Here is a 17,775-nt window from a genome sequence, read left to right on the forward strand (position 1 = left end):
TTGTGTTTCTAAGTGGCTCACTCTCCAGCCCCACCAGGTACTTGCAGTATTTGCACCCACCTTGTAGATTGTTGCTCCTGGCTTTGAGGATGCCATTCTCTCCATGTTCAGTGTCCATGAACATGTTCAGTGTCCACCCACCTTCACATTAATCATCCTTCAGCATGGAACTCACATAGGACACGAGGGAGAAGATACCTCCCTGTGGTTGTATGCACCTCCCTTTGCAGTTGCGATATTTTATATACTTGCTAGTCACCCATCACTCATCCTGCCCCAGCCCCACATGGCCTGTTTTCTTTCAAGTAGGTACTAAAATTTGTTTCCTACCACAGAGTCTTTGCACTGTGCTGTTTTGTCCCAATCCTACTCATTACTTTAAATCTCATCTCAATGCCCCTTCCTCACCAAAAGCCTCCCTTGGCCACCTGACTATATCAGGTGCTGCCTCTTGGGGAGCTTCCTGAGGGCATCATTGTACATTTTGATTTTCATTTGATCTTTTAACACATTGCATTTGGTAAACATTGGTTGAATGAATGAGTGAAGAATTAGTGGTGGCCTATTTGCACACCCTTATTCATAACAGCATCATTCATGGTAGCCAAGGAGTGGAAACAATCCAAGTTTCATTGTTGGGTGAATGAATAAACGATGTGTCATATGCATACAGTGGAATATTATTCAGCCTTTAAAAGGAAGGAAATTCTGATTCATCTTCAACTTGGATGAATCTTGAGATTGTTATACTAAGTGAAGTATGCCAGTTAACAGAAGGACAAATACTCTGTGATTCCACTTAAGTGAGGTATCTAATGTAGTAGAATCATAGAATCAAAAAGTAGAATGGTAGTTGCCAGGGGTTGTTGAATAGGTACAGAATTTCAGTTTTGCAAGGTAAAAAGTTTGCAAAAGATTTCGTTGCACAGGGGCTGGGGCTGTGGCTTAGTGGTAGAGCACTTGCCTAGCATGTGTGAGGCCCTGGGTTCGATTCTCAGCACCACATATAAATAAATAGAGATCCATTAATAACTAACAAAAATATTTAAAAAAAAGATTTCATTGCACAAATGTGTGAATACATGACGTCTTAGTCCATTCCTGCTGCTATAACAAAATACCTAAAACTGAATTGGTTATGAAGAACAGAAATATTATTTCCTCACAGATTTGGAGGCTGAGAAGTGCAAGATCAAGGTGCCAGCAGTGTCCGATTATGGCTGCTTTCTGTTTCCAAGACAGCACTTTATTGCTGGATTCTCACGTGACAGAAGAGGTGGAAGAGGCAAATGTTGCGTCTTCACATAATAGAAGACAGATGGGTTTTATAAGGGCCCAGCTAGTTCTCTGGAGCTGTCTTGACTTAGTTACCTTCTGAAGGATTTACCTCTTAATGCTTTTATACTGAGCCTTTGGTTCCGGCGTATGAATTTTAAGGGATGCACATGCATTCAAACCAGTTGCCGAACTGTATCCTTAGAAATGGCTCAGATGATAAATTTGGTTTTGAGTTTTTTAGTACAATTAAAAATGTCATTATAGTCACACACACACACACACAGACACACACACACACACACACACACACACACTTTGGGAAACCAGTGTAAAAGAATCTTGTATTCCAGGATACCTGACTTTTGGACAGTATACATGAACTTTTATTGGAAAGGATTATCTGTTTCCTCCTCAGGGTGAGGTCAGGAGGCTTCCTAAGGACTGTGAGTGAAGGAGTGGGCTGGCCTGAGCCTCCCACAGATGCTTGGATCCTCAAACTTCTCTGTCTCTGAGGCCCAGTGAACCAGCCCCTGGCTGTCCCGGCTTATAAGATTTGAAATGTAAATGTCCCTTCCCTTTCTGTCCTGTTCAGCTGTTATAACCTAGGAAGAACTGTGTCAAAAACTTCCTGGTGGGATCCTGGGAAGGGCACGAACATTTCCAGGTGCCTGTGTAGCACAGGTGCTGTATAGATTGCCTCCTTTCTTGTTGACTGTGTGAGGTGTAGATGGTTTTCTTTCGGTTTTATAAAGGATACAATATATCTAAAACCCCACACCTAAGCCACAGGACAAGGTTGAATCCCAGATCTTTCCTGCCACTGCTTCAAGTTGTTTTCTACAGAGTTTCCACTTTACAGTTCAAGTTGATATGCATCCCAGTCTCAAATCAGAAGGTGTGCTCTTCATCTGCACACCATGCGGCCCAGCCCTGGGGGGAATGTCTCATACATTATGGGGGCAGGAATGCCCGGGGCTCCCCAGGACAATGCTTCTGAAATCCTCCGCCCAGCTCTCAAGCGCAGGCATCCCATGCAGCCTTAGCTAGCTGTTCAGAATCTGAAACTTTGTACTTCTACTCCCTGTCCTCCACTTAAACTCTTTTGTTATTTTCTTATCTGCTAAGCTCACAGAAAGTTTAACAAGAGGAGAGAACTTTGCTGACCAAGCACCCTGTCTCCTGAGTGGGTTCTGAACTGCCCGGATTTCCGGTATCTTCTCCTAGCTATCTCCAAGATTGTGAAACATTTTGTCTTCATGGCTTTTAGTTTCTGTGTAACACCACTGGTTCAGTTTATTTGAAACACTACTGGTTTATTTCTAGCTGTTGTGGACTTTGTATGTTATATATGGATCTATGAAAATCAATGTCTAAATTTTCCTCTCTGTAGTGTTGCCCTAAAATGCCCCGTTTATAGCCGGGTCTCACTATCCTAGGGGGACTGGTTCTAGGACACCTGTGGATTCCAAAGTGCAGATGTGCAAGTCTTCATACAAAATGGTACAGTTTTTGTACATCATCTGCAGGTATCCTCCCATATCTTTTGAATCAGCTCTAGGTTACTTACAATAGTTAAAATTATTATGTAAATACTACGTGAGTAGTTGTTATACTGTATCTTTCAGGGAACACTGACAAAGTCGCTACATGTTTAGTAGAGACAGAAATTTCTTTAAAGTATTTTTGATCTATACTTGGTTGGATGCAGGACCAGTGGATATGGAGGGCTGACTGTATTTAATAAGTTCCTTTGAAGTTCCAAATCATTTTATATGCCCTCAAGAAATATCTACTTCAGGGCTGGGGATGTGGCTCAAGCGGTAGCGCACTCGCCTGGCATGCGTGCGGCCCGGGTTCGATCCTCAGCACCACATACCAACAAGGATGTTGTGTCCGCCGAGAACTAAAAAATAAAATATTAAAATTCTCTCTTTCTCTCTCTCTCCCCCCCCCCCTTTAAGAAAAAAAAATTTGGAAAAAAAAAAAAAGAAATATCTACTCCAGTGCCCCAGTTCCCTCACGTGGGAGAGAGGGAGGGAAAAAGAAAGCCGCTAAAGTGGCCCAATTCCAGTCTGCTTTCTTTTTGCCTCACAAGTGGTGCCTTTCAAAGCCTTTGGCATCCCTGCTGTATGGATGTGTCACTGTGCGAGATGACAACGGATTGCTGGGAATGTGGGCCACTATTGTGTCCGCCTTACGTAACCATGTGGAGTGATGGAAATGGGCGAACAGCCTGGGAGGTAGGCAGTGGCCGGGCCCCTTAATCTCCAGAGGCATGAAGACTGCTCAAGTCCTCCAGAGGATGTGGATCCAGGCTGTTAAAAAGTTGGGGAGATTGAAAGGCCATGTGAGTCCCCCTACAAGCTCTCCCCCTTTCTTTCCCAACATTTCTTTGCGGGAAGGGAGGGGGAACAAACCCCATCTCACAGTGTCTCCTTTATCCTTGGATTTATTTGTGCCCTGGCAGCCTTCAGTAACAAATTGTAAGATCGCACATTGTGGACTGTAGTCAATGGTGGGTTTTTAAATACTTGTCTTATTTTTAGCAGACCTAAAGTGAAATTGATAGCTTCTTGCTGGATTTATGAATCAAAGGCTGCTGTTTTCTATGTGATGGGAATCTCTTAGCATGGTTTTGCTTCCTCCGTGTAGATTAACATACTGTTCTCTGTGTGTGTGTGTGTGTGTGTGTGTGTGTGAGAGAGAGAGAGAGAGAGAGAGAGAGAGACAGACAGAGAGAGAGTATGTGGTTTCCTGTTTGAAGAGAAAACATTTTGTTTTCTCATATTGCAGAAATCTATATTCTTATTCTTATGTCTAGTCTTACATCTAGACATATAGGAAAAATGTTTTCCACATGTTTTTTGCTTTTATATAAGTTTGGGTGTATGTAGCGCTGTCACATGTGTATTTATTTTATGGTTTGGGACTTTTGTTTAGTCTAAAAGTTGCCTGGTCAGAGGGACTTTGTGAAGCTTTGATATCAGCTTTGTGATTATTTTTTAAATGTTTCTTAATTCTTTATGGAACATGAATGATGTTTTTCTCTCTTTGGTCAAAGTTTCCAAAGGAAATAAGCTTTATAAAAAGTAGGATTTAAAAAATAAAACAACAGATCAAATACCTTTTTGCTTTAGTTTTCTTTCTATTCCTTCTTTGCATGAATACCTTACTGTTAACACAGAGCTTTTTATTTATGGTAGAAAAATTAGCCCACTTTTATCTTTCCCTGGCCTCTAGGAACAATTTGTTATAAATGGAGGAGGTTGTTGTTAACACTAGTTATAGGGAAAGTAAAAGTGATCAGGAAAAGTGATAAAAAACACTTTGGAGATGCTCCTGCTGGATGGAATCATGGCCCCTAAGTTGAAGAGGTGACGTGGACAGTCTTGCTCCCTACAGCTCCCCAGGTTTGACCTGTATCTCCACACATGCCCAGCACCCCTGCCTTTGTCTGCCTCCCTCTCCTCCCCAGTCACTGGTACCACACCCTACCTGCCCCACCTCCAGTAGAAATGACTGCACTCTCTTCTGCTCTTTCACTTTGCAAAATTGGGACTTTCATTAAAAATTTGGTAATAGGCATATCATTGGGTATTCAGTCATTGGCTAGGAATTAGGTACCCCTTGATGTTAATTCTCCTATTTTTTTTTAATTTATGAAATGATTGGTAACTGTAAAAAAATTAAGTATTTAAAGTATAAAGCATAAAAATTAAATACCATGATGCTCCCAAGAGAAGCCACATATGTTCAGAAAGACCCTGACCCATCCTGGCAAATGGCACCACTGGTAGAGGAAAGCTAAAGGAGCCAAGAGGCTTCTCCCATGTTCCCAAGAGATCCCGAGGAATCTCAGCTGACTCTTAACATAAATAGGGACAAGGTCAGTTTTGATCAACTTGGTCTTAAATACTTGTCAGGAGAGTATAGCCAAAGCACAGTCCAACATAGACATTTAAGAGGAAAATATATATATTTTTTAATATAACTTAGGGTATGTTCTTGTGTCAGCCCTACCAAAAGTAAGTAAAGTTGGAAACTATAGGGGGAGGTTTCTTGTGTGGGAGTGCCTAATAGTAATCACAAAAGACTCTAGAAAAGTTTGTCCTGAGTCAGTTTGAGCCTGATCTCGTAGACCTACAAATCTTCCTGACCTTCTACATAGATCCGTTTTTCATTGATATATTTGTGAGTTGCTATCTTCATAATGGTTCAGAGACTGGCTGGAATACTAATTGCTTTTGTGAAATATATATATATATATATATATATATTTTTTTTTTTTTAAACAAAAGAGTAATGATCTTAGCATGATCCCTATCCTGTGTATGCCTTCTGCAGTCACCTGCCATCTGTACCATTGGACCTCTGGACTGTCCTGATGCTGAATATGCTGAACTGTCCATGCCCCACCTGATGCAGAATAGGGACTTTTGGTCACTTCTCCCATCTTTGCCTCTTTCAGCAGGAAGCTGCTTGGACATGTTATTGTCCATTTTCCATAGAAATGGAATACAAAAATTGCCAGTGGGGAAATGTCACCGTGGTCCACTTTATGCTTTGAGTATAGCCCTTGCTGCTCTGACACTGTGACTTATTTTTAAAAAGGACACATTTCTCTTCCTCTGTCCCCGCTCCTCCCTAATCTCTTCCCCTCCCTAATCTCAGGGGAAACAGGATTACTGTTTTTCCCCATCCTAGGCACAGTTATCTGTCCCTGAGTACACACCCACCTTGGGAAGGAAATAATTCAGGCTTGGGAATGATGTCACCAGAGATCTCAGAAATGACTGTCTCCCAAATTAACAATTGAATTACCCTCTAAAGGAGAACACCTGGAATGTAGCCTTTGAATCACCTCTTTAAAAGCCCCTGCTCCCCTTGATGGGCAGAATTACAGCTTCTGGGACAGGAATCCCCTGTGCTTTTCCTTTGCCAGCAAAGCAATTGAACTTTTTCCCCAAGCACATACAAAAAACAAAGCAAAATTAAACACCATGAACCCACCGCACACATCCATAAACCCTCACCGGGATGAAACCCAAGATCCTGTGTCCTTTCCATCTCATCTTATGCCTCCTTTCCAGACTGCTTCATCCTGAATTTTATATATTTCATTCCCTATCCTTTTCTGTATCGTTTTACTCCATGCACACATGCACATATGTCCCTAACCAAAAGATTAGTTTTGTTGCCTTTTTTTTTTATACACCTAGAAATAATGCCTCGCTCTACACATCCTTCAGGGGTGTGTCTGAGATGTGCCTGTGTTGTGGTGTTATGTGTGATTGGGGTTTGTTTGCTTTCCTTGCAGCATAATATTGTATTTTAGAACTTCACAGTGTATTTTTCTGTTCTGCTCGATAGATGCTTGGGTTGTTTCCAGGGTTTAGCTGATGAGGATATTGCTGCTGTGAATACTCTTATCTGTCTGCCCTCATACACTTATTAGTGCATTTCTCTAGGGCCTCCACCCAGGAAAGGAATCACTCCTTTGTGGAACATTTGTCCCTTTAACTCTGATACATGTGTGCTCTTCCTATGGCCCTGCATGGAAAGCTCCGCAGTGCTAAGCAGCTGCCTTCTGGCATTCCAGCAAAGAAAGACCCAGTAGTGACAGCCAGTCTGTTCTGCACACAGATGAGCAGGTTGTGTGGGGCCAGAGCCTGGTGGCCCCATTTGAACTGCATGAGCTGTCTCTGCTAAGCCAGTGCATGCTGACAGCTTGTCCCTGGGGATGTACCCAAGTTGATAACTCTGAGAAATAAATGTGATTATGTGGGGTGCTCTGTGATTCTAAATAGATGATATATACAAATGAAGTGGGAAGACACTCAGTGGTTTGCTTGTGGGATGCACCCATGGATAGTTGGTAAAACTCAATGGCTTTAGCTATTTTATTCACTGATGTATCTCAAGGGCCACAAAACAACCTGTTGGCACATAGTGGATGCTCAGTAGATATTCTTGAATGAATGACTTAAGGCTTTGCTCTGAGACTTGCAAAAAGTCACAGCTCTGTGGGCTAAATGAACATAATTATGGTGTATTCAGTGCTTCCAGGAGCTATTAAAATTTTATTTTTTGTTGCTGGGGATTGAACCCAGGACCTTGCGCACACAAAGCATGTCCTCTATCACTGAGCTGTACCCCCAGCCCCTTTTTTAGATACCAGAAATTTATTGTCTCATGTCTGGAGGATAGAAGTCTGAAATCAAGGTGTTATTAGGGGCAAGGTTGGTTCCTTCTCAGGGCTGTGAAGGAAGGCTCTGTTCCAATTCCTTGGCATAGAGTCAGTGTTCTCCGTCTCTTCACTCTGTCTGTCTTCCATGAATGTCTGTGTCAAAATTTCCCCGCTTTATAAGGACACAAGTCAAATTGGATTGGGGCTCTCCCTAGTGACCCTTGCCTTAACTCCATCATCTGCCAAGACTCTATTTCCAAATAAAGTCACAGGGTCTGGGGGCTAGGACTTTAACACCTTTTGGGGGGTGGAACACCCCCAGCCTCTTAAAACATATTTCTACCCTGATTTCCCTGCCTTGAAAATTAAGATTTTGTATTTATCACTTAGTCTAGCAGAACATGTATGCCCTCAGTATTGTGTTTGGCAGTTAACTGTAGATTAAAAGCAGCTTCTAGAAGTCTAAGTGTCCTACCAAATTGATGAGGTCTTTAAGCTCCAAGCAAGTTCATGACAAGGTGCTATTGATTAAAAATTGATTGAGTTCTATTGATGGAGGTAGTGGTAGGAGATAGATCCTCACTCACAAAGTTCAATTTGATCTTCCCTTACAGCTTAGTACAAAAAGTCTTCTCCTCCTCCTCCCCTTCCCCCTCCCCCTCCTCCTCCTCCTCCTTCTTCTTCTTCAACTTTAAAGTACTTTTTAAAAAAAATTTTAACTTCTGAGGTAAAGTCCTTTTTTTCTTTCAACTTCCATAATAAAATATAGAGCTATCAGGTACCCCTGGGAAAATATGTGTATTATACATATATTTCTATGCCATTACATCATATATATAATATGCATGCAAGAATTTGAAGGCTTTATTGAAAGGGGAACATCTAAAAGGCCCTGAACCCTGGAGTTAATATTACTTAGCATTTTTTGTGCACATACACACTTTATTCTGCTTCAATGGATAATTAGTGGAGCCAACTTTCACACGTGACTCTCACCTACAAAACCCTACATCACAATTTTATAACTTTTATAAATGTTTATAACTTATATAAATTTTATAACAATTTGATAACAATGCCTAAATACCCCAAAACAATTAACTGGCAGCCCCCCTCCCCCACCCCCACCCCCAAGAAAAAGCTAAAAATGGAACAGTTCTTGAATGACTGAATCAAAGTGTTTTTTTTTTTAACACATAAATATGTATGTTCCATTACTGTTTACAAAACAAAAAGCACAAACATAATTATGGAATAGATTTAAAAATCAAGGAACAGTCAATTGAATTTTAACATGGGAGAAGTGATGTACTTCAGGTATTTTTTTTTTTTTTTTAATGCTTCTGAATGTTTCTTGGCCCAGAGGTCATTAGGATAGCAAGGAAATTCCTAAAGACAGAATCATCTGTTTATGGAAGGACCCTTAATTTCAAAAGCCAGGTTCATTCTAGTTGAACAATATTTTAAAAATAAAATTTTGTAGCAACTCATTTATTTGGCTACATGATAAAGAGGCTGAGACAGGAGGATTGAGGATTCAAAGCCAGCCTCAGCAACAATGTTAGGTGCTAAGCAACTCAGTGAGATCCTGTCCCCAAATAAAATTATTATTTTTTTTCATTTGAAAACTTTAGAGAGCACAAAAGTATTCTCTTGTAATACAGTAGCTCCTTGGGAAATATAATATTTTTTTGATACCTGTTCTTCAAGCTTTTCCCTATAATATTTCCATTTGTCTCTCTTTAATTGAAAACAGTTAACAGGGTAAAAAATCCTAGAAAAGATTAGTGGACATTAAACAATTATTTTAAATGCCCTTATAGCCTTTATTTAACTTAAATTATCACTCATTTTTTAAGATGCCTGTCCTACCCTCTAGCCCCTACCATTGTCCTTGTATTGGTTAGTTGCGTGTGTGTGTGTGTGTGTGTGTCTGTGTGCATGCGCGCTTATGTGTGTACACAATTGCATATGCATATGGTACATGGGCATGTGCCTAAGAGGGATTGTCATGGCATTGATTAAAAAATTCTTTTTTTAAAAATGGGAGGGTGCTGGAGATTGAACCCAGGGCCTTTGCACATGCTAAGCATGGGTTCTACCAGTGATCTCTGCCCCAGCTCTGGTATTTTTTTTCCTAATGATTTTAGTATAAATTTAAAAGAGAGGGTGTTATATGCTCCCCGCATTTATCTATCTACCTATCTATCTATCTATCTACCTACCTACCTACCTACCTATTTATTTAAGACCAGCTTTCTAGGTTGGCCTTGAACTCTTGGGCTAGCTTAGCCTTCTGAGTAGCTGGGACTGTGGCTACACTGTCCTGGCTGATATTTTTTCCTTAATGTGTGGGAAGTAACTATATTTCAAGAATAGTTGGCAGCTCTGTGTGTGTTTGTGTTGCCAGGATGGAACTTGGTGCCTTGTGCAAGTGCTGTCCCTTTGAGCCACTTTCTCAGCCCTGTTTTATTTTATTGTTTAAACCCTACTTCCAGATTGCTTTCCTTTGTTGAAATTTGCTATTCATAAGATACAGGAAGGTGCTGAGAAGATGAGCTTGGAAGAGCATAGACGCTCCTAGGGCTTTTGGATTTGTTTTATGAAGGTCACATCTAACACTGATGTTGGCCAACAAGGTGTTCTATGGAAAGGGACAACCAATCTGATTTACTCCAGGAGATGAGTTGGGTTTCTGCTTTCAGTTTTCCTTTAAATAAAACTTTCTGATACAAAAACACTATTAAAATCTGGGAAACCTTGTTATACTAACACATGTTGGAAAGTGCTGTTGTAGACGGAATAAAATTCCAGGGAGGAATTTTAAGAATTTAGGAATTTAAAGCACCTCTAGAAAACCAAACTGTAGGCACTTGAATTCCTAGTCAGCCTCCTTAAGTGTGCTGTTAAGACACAAGAGGGCTGGGGAGGTATCTCAGTGGCAGAGCATTTTCCTGGGATGATCCCCAGCACCACACAAACAAGGACCACAAAAAGCAGAGCCTCTGAATTAAATAGAAAATTTCTTTAAGAAAATTTAAACAGTAGAAATCAGTGCCTTGGTTAATTGAATGGTGAATAGAGGTGTACCCACCTCTTGATTTATTGAAAAGAAAAAACTGCGGGCCCAGTGGCCAACACCTGTAATCCCAGCAGTTCAGGAGGCTGAGGCAGGAGGATTTGAGAGTTCAAAGCCAGCCTCAGCAACTTAGGGAGACCCCGTTTCTAAATAAAATATAAAAAAGGGCTGGGGATGTGGCCTGGTGGTTAAAGCACCCCTGGGTTCAATCACAGGTACTAGGGAAAAACAAACAGACAAACCTTGGCCTATTCTGTATGTCAGACACCATCTTCTAGGACATAATGGGACAGAGGTTGAGAGAGATACAAAAATCTCACTTGAAAATTCACTGCCATCTAAATTGTGGGGACACGGTCATTTTGTAAAATCGAAAAACTGATCATAATGGACAAACTTAAATAACCAGGGAGTTTTACAAAACACAGTGATCGCCTGGTCCCGTGCATATTGCATTCCCATGAGCCTTCCTTCAACCTCGACATCTGACCTCTGGGTTCAATGTCATGTCCGCCCCTCCCCCTGCATTTCCTTTTTAACCATAGAGGTGATTTGATTATATTTTTTTTAATCTCTGAGAATTCTTATCTTGGAGCCAGATGGTATTAGCCCTGAGAATGTCCTAGAAGTGAGTACTTAAGAGGGAGGAGGAAAGAGAGGATTATAAATTCCTCTCAATATGAGTAATCAGTTGTAATCATTCAGGTGGAGGCTAGTTTACTTTTCTTCTGTGCAAACAAAATTGCCTCTTCCTAACCTACCAAGAGGAATAAATTATCTGCTCAAATATATTGGTTGATGTAATGCCTCTTGTAGTTAGTTCATTAACTGGGGAATAAAAAGCATATTATCTGGCTATGTTTCAACTCTTGGCCATCTCTTTCCTATTAGTATCAGTGCAGGATTGGCCCATTTGATTTTAAGAATTTGTTCTAAATGTGGAACCAGATACTTCTTCATAAATTATTTTAATTTGTATATAAATGCAGCAAGACTTTTTAAATTCATGTGATGAGATTACTGTGTGTCCTGTGTCTATCAAAAACCATATATCTGGCTCTTCTTGTCTTTAATCCAGTCTGACAACCCAATTTTTTTGTATACTTACTGTGATTGTGTATATTCTCCTTTATTCCTTTCTGCAATTGGAGTTGGGAGTTTTATATTTGCCATGATTTTTTTTCACCATTCCCCCTCTTGTCCTTCTTTGCTTTCTTTTTAAGTGTTGTTTTTTCATTTAATTTCCCCTCTGTTATTTTGGAAGTCATGTACTCTAATTATTCCCATAGAGGTTACCCTAGAAAATTTAACTTAATGAAGTTCAAAAAAATAATCAGTAGCTTTACACTGTACCCGAGTAAGTGAAAATAATTTCGTCACGACCTGCTCCTCTTGGTTTACACATTGTTGCCCAGTGCTCTGGTTCTGCCTTATTTTTCTTAACTTTCACAAATCACACACACTGTGACTGTAACTTCATGTAGTCACCGTGCATGCAGGTTCACTTGCACTCCTTGCATTTTAGGTTTTCCTTGTGGCATTATTTTCCTTTTTTTGGGGGGGGTACTAGAGATTGAAACCAGGGATGCTTAACCACTGAGCTCCATCCCCAACCCTTTTTATTTTTTATTTTGAGACAGGGTCTCGCTAAATTGCTGAGGGTCTCACTAAGAGGCTGAGGCTGACCTCAAACTCACAGTCCTCCTGCTTGCAGCCTCCCAAGTTACTGGGATGATAGGTGTGTGCCACCATGCCCGGTTATTTTCCTTTCTTAAATTTTTCCTTTGACAATTATTTTATTTCTGGCCTCTGGTAATAATCTGACCTTTTTTTTTTTTTAAATGTCTTTTTTATCTTTTAAATTGACAGATACTGTATTAAAGATGCCATTCTACTGTCTTCCATTATTGCTGTTGAGAAGTTGTCTGTCCTTTTGTTTTTCTTCTATGATCTTTCTTCTGCTGAGCTCCTCTCAAGGTATATTTGTCCTTAAAGGCAATGAGACCGCAATGCATTTAAGTGTGGTTCTCTTCCTTCTTTTTTTTTTTTTTTTTAAAGAGAGAGTGAGAGAGGGGAGAGAGAGAGAGAGAGAGAGAGAGAATTTTTTTAAAAATCTTTATTTTTTAGTTCTCGGCGGACACAACATCTTTGTTGGTATGTGGTGCTGAGGATCGAACCCGGGCCGCACGCATGCCAGGCGAGCGCGCTACCGCTTGAGCCACATCCCCAGCCCCCTCTTCCTTCTTTTTTCTTCCTTACGTTTTTTACTTTAACTTGCTTATGATGTATTGAAACTTCCTGAAGAGAAGACACCTTCAGTCCAGGAGAAGGCATCACCTCCTTGGATACTGGATTTCTCCTTTACTCTTATCTCCTCCTAGAACCTGTTACTCTTAACTTCTCATTCATACTTCCCACCCTTTCGAATCCTAAAACATGTGATCCATATTATATACACTTTTTTGATCTGTGAGGGATGCTTCCAATATTTACTGTCTTTGATTCTTCAGTTTATGTGTGTGTGTGCATTTAAATTGTGAGCTCATGTTCCTTGGATACTTATTTGAGGTATTCTTCAAAGCCTGTGTTTAATAAAAGTGTTCCTTGGAGAGGGTTTGCCTGGCACAAGAAAATTGGTAGAACTACCAATGCAGAACCACTTTGGTTGGACATATTTCTTGGGGCGGTATGGTCACCTCCATAATATGACTTTGAGTTTCAAACCTGAATATAGGTCTGTTGATAGGAATTCTCCAGGAGATATTTTTAGTGCTCCATTTGCATGGAGTTGTCTCCTGTCCCATCCCCCCCCCCCAATATATCTGATCTTATCTCCCACCCTTTTTCTACACCCTCTTGTTTAAATTTCTGCTTCTGTACTATCTTATCCTGGCATTCAGCTTTCTTGGCATTTCTGTCCTTCTCAAAGGCAGCCTGGACTTTATGGAATATTATTGTTCTTAAAATGACACCACTTTTTTTTTTTTTTAAAGAGAGAGTGAGAGAGGAGAGAGAGAGAAAGAGAGAGAGAATTTTTTTAATATTTATTTTTTAGTTCTCGGCGGACACAACATCATTGTTGGTATGTGGTGCTGAGGATCGAACCCGGGCCGCACGCACACCAGGCAAGCGCGCTACCGCTTGAGCCACATCCCCAGCCAACACCACTGTTTTTAAGGTCTTCTAGACATCTGTTTTGGAATAATGTTTGAAATGGAAGCCCCTATGGCCTATTTATACAGGCATGGCCATTTTGCATCCAGTGTCACTGATAGAGAAAAAGCCAAAAGATCCCACAGATAACTCATAAGGAACCCTTGTCAGTAAGGTCGAGAAATTTTTTTGACTTAAATATACAGAAAATTTGCTTGACTTTACCTTTGAGGGAAGTTGGTTCGAGAATGCTTTAAAAAATGGGAAAATCTTTTGAAAACTTTTTTTTTTTTGTTTTTTCTTTGTCCCCAAGGCAGGGTCTTGCTAAATTTGCCCAGTTGGCCTTGAACTTGAGATATTCCTGGGTAGCTAGGGTTATAGAGGTGGGCCACTGTCATAGTTTACTTTTTTTTTTTTTTAAGGTTTTTATGTTGACAGTGTGAGTGGTGATGATAAAAGGGCTCAGCCCTTAACATTTTATCCCTTTTATTTATTTATTTTTTTTTAGGGGCTCTCACTGTGTATTTCTCTATTTTTCTAGTACTGTATTAAGGAAACCATTTCATGGAAAGAGAGTATGAAAATAGGTAGCATGACATTCTGAGCACAGTTTGACTTTCTGATACATAGAAATTGGGAGTTGGACTTTAAATTGAGACATCCTGAATTACAGTTACAGTTTTATTTCTGGCACTGAGAGATTTGCGGCTTTAATCAAGTTGTTTTTGCTTATTTTAAAACAGGCCCCAGGCATGGAGGAGCTGATATGGGAACAGTACACTGTGACCCTACAGAAGGTGAGTTCTGCACATGTCCTGTGTTATACAGTCAAGGTTTTGATCTTATTTATTTTTGTCCACCCACTTGTGTTTCCGTTCTTTAGATCACGCATCATCTGTACTAGCTGGCAGTAACCACAGCATTAACAAAGATTTGCCTGCTGTTAGGTTTTGTGGTTAAGTTCTGTATACTGTGGAACCTTTCGTAGAATATTGAATGCTGTCGCTTATTTCTAGACAGTGCAGGTTATGAAACAAAGAGAAAAGTAAGGGAAGAATGAAAATAACCTATGTACTGTTTGAGGGTGGATATTTTTCACTATAATCCATATACCTTATAACTGTCAAGTGAGTTTTAAACACAAACTAAATTAGAAAAGATTGACTTAGGAATCAGGTGACGGGTTCTGTTCTTCTTGCTCTCCTGATTGTTTTAAGAATGGTTGAGTTAATCAAGGTAAAAATCCACCTCCCCATGGTATTGAAAGAATTAATTCCATATATTAGTATATTTTACTTACTTTTAAAGTCATCTCACAGGTATTACCCTTGTTCATTGAATGAGGGGATTCATAGAGCTTCCAATCCATGGAGATTGGCACTCCGTACGTACATGTTAGCTCCCTTTTTGATAGCCAAGTTTTAGGTAGACATAATAGGTGTTAGCCCTGCTCTAGGCAAGCATAGCAACCAAGAGCCTTTAAGTCTTTTCTGTGAGGCTGAGCTGGTCTAGAACTACCTGTGTGATCCTCAATTAGTTTTTACTTATTTATGTTTTTGAACTGCTGGGGCTCAAACCCAAGGCCTCACACCTGGTAGTTAGTGGCTGTCCCACATCCCCAGCCCACCATCCCTGGTTCTCATTCCATCAAGCGCCTTCCTGTCAGCACCACTGAGCCCAGCAGTGATCTTCTTCCCCACAGGAATCTTCCCTCTGTCACCTCCTAGAGGGGACTGGGAATTCCTCAAAGTTAAAGATTTCCTTTGACCCTTAGCACCACCCTGAGCCTCCAGCCCTGTCTTCTGTGAAAATTTCATTCCCACATTAAATGTTCAGTGAGAATCCAGGTAGAAAAAGTTGTCAGTGGGTCAGTGCCCAGGTGCCCAAACTTCTGTATCAGTCATTTCAGATTCTTTAGTTGGAGAACTTTGCCCATTCAGGTCTTTATTTTCAGTTTTAGTCATCTTGGTTCTTTTCTGTGCCCATTCTACTAGAATTTCATGTGGCTTTTGAGTTGTAGGCCCCAAATTAGCTGAAGTGAGGAACTTTTTAGGATTGGTATAGAGGATGGTTCTGCTTCTATCTAAAACCAGGTGTCTGATGCTGCCAGATTCATAGCCATATGTTTAATAGACAATGACCCAGCCTGTTTGGGGTTTGAAATGTCAGCATAGGGGCCCCAAACTAGAACTTTTCCTTGGGGCTAGAGATTTTTTTTTTATTCTCTGATTAGATTTTTTTTTTTTTTTTTTAAATCACTAACCCAGATTTAGAATTATACTGCCACCTCTTATGTTTAGAAACTGGGCTTAGCTTTTTTAACACCAAAAAGAGTTAGGATTATTTTTTACCTGGATTCACTGGTGTGCATTGCTGGACTACCCTTGGATATATATTAATTTCCATTCTTCTGGGCATGTCGAAAAAAAGTTTAATGCTTTGCTCACTCATAAGATCTCAATACTAATTTTATGTTTGGATTTGATCTTTAAATACATGTACTTTTTACCCTATATTAAAAATGAAACCAGCAGCCCATTTAACTTGGAGTTAAAGATATACTTTCGAAAATGCAGTTTTAGAGTCAAGTGTAATGGTGCATATCTATAATCCCAAAAACTTAGGAGGCTGAGGCAGAAGGTTTGCAGAATAAAAATAAAAAGGGCTAGGGATGGATATTGTTCAGTGGTAGAGCACCCCGGAGTTTAGTCCCAGACTTAAAAAAATTTAAAAAAAAATATGCACAAACTCAGCTTTTACTAAAGTTGGAATCGTGCCAGCTTTGGCCAGCATGATGCAAGCAGATGTGATTGGTACTTTGAACAGCACACACCTATGTGGACAGAATACATTATTTCTTTCTTCTGCCAGCTTCTCGGGATAACTCCAGTCTGTACATATCCATCTTTTACATTTTTCACAAGGCTGTTTATTTTAGATAAGGGATTTCCCTTTATAAACCTGTCTGCTTACTACAATGACGCTTAATTTTGTTTTTTATTTATTTCTGTAAGCCCATCTGTTCCTGAGCTATCTCTGGTCATTGATTTGACCTTTGTTTTATTAAGCACTTGTAATAAATCCTGAAAGCCACTTGTGGAAGGATTTTAACATTTTTCTCCTAACCCCAATGAACAGGATTCCAAAAGAGGATTTGGAATTGCAGTGTCTGGAGGCAGAGACAACCCCCACTTTGAAAATGGAGAAACATCCATAGTCATTTCTGATGTGCTCCCGGGAGGACCAGCTGATGGCCTGCTTCAGTGAGTCTCCTCCCACCCCCCACCCCACCCCTGGTTCCTGCCAACTGTGCCAATTGTCACTAGACAGGGTACTTTGGTTGATGTGCACTTCTTAGGAAAAAACCAAAACAGTTTTATATAACATTTGAAAAGTCTTCAAGCAGTACTTGAGGCCATAACTAGCACACCATGTTTTAACAGTCCCCAAACCTTGGGGGACATTTAAACTCTGTGGAGAGGAGGGCAATTATTTTTTCACCCTATAAGAAGGTAGTTGCAAACATCACTTCTCGGTTTAGGAATCATTTCTGAACATGGAGCCTAAAGTTGGCATGTTTCTCCCCACCACACTGTTAATACCTATCACAGACCGTTTACATTTATTTTATTTTATATTGTTTAAATTTTTTAATGAGAGAGTGCTGGGGTTGTGGCTCAGTGGTAGAGTGCTTGCCTAGCATGTGTGAGGTACTGAGTTCGATCTTCAGCACCACATATAAATAAATAAAAGTATTGTGTCCATCTACAACTAAAAATATTTTTTTAAAGTTTTTAATCAGGATGGCTGGGGAGATAGCTCAGTGGTTGAGCTTATGCCTAACGTGTGAGTTCCTTGGTTTTGTTTTGATTTTGGCTTTCTTTTTGCAGTCCTGGTGTTGAACCCAGGGCCTGGTACATGGTAGGCAAGTATTCCACCACTGGGCTACATTCCTAGCCTGAGGCCCTGCGTTGGTCCCCTGGGTTTAATCTCCAGTACTATCAAAAAAAAAAAAAAAAAATACTGAGTGACTTTGGTTAAATAATGACCTTTATTTATAAGAGGGACGCAGAAATTG

At 40.2% G+C, this 17,775-nt stretch overlaps 1 protein-coding gene across 3 annotated transcripts in view; it reads left to right on the forward strand.

Annotated features, from left to right (window-relative positions):
• TJP2 (tight junction protein 2) overlaps positions 1-17,775 on the forward strand; it is a 151,149-nt gene that overhangs the window by 95,889 nt on the left and 37,485 nt on the right. For all 3 annotated transcript variants that reach the window (XM_081278791.1, XM_081278790.1, XM_081278792.1), the window contains 2 exons: positions 14,441-14,494; positions 16,836-16,960. In XM_081278791.1, coding sequence (XP_081134917.1) covers positions 14,450-14,494; positions 16,836-16,960 — 170 coding nt within the window. In that variant the 5' untranslated portion in view covers positions 14,441-14,449. The remainder of the gene's footprint in view (positions 1-14,440; positions 14,495-16,835; positions 16,961-17,775) is intronic.

Source organism: Spermophilus citellus, assembly GCF_964194105.1.
Source record: "Spermophilus citellus genome assembly, chromosome: 2".
Classification (NCBI taxonomy): domain Eukaryota; kingdom Metazoa; phylum Chordata; class Mammalia; order Rodentia; family Sciuridae; genus Spermophilus; species Spermophilus citellus.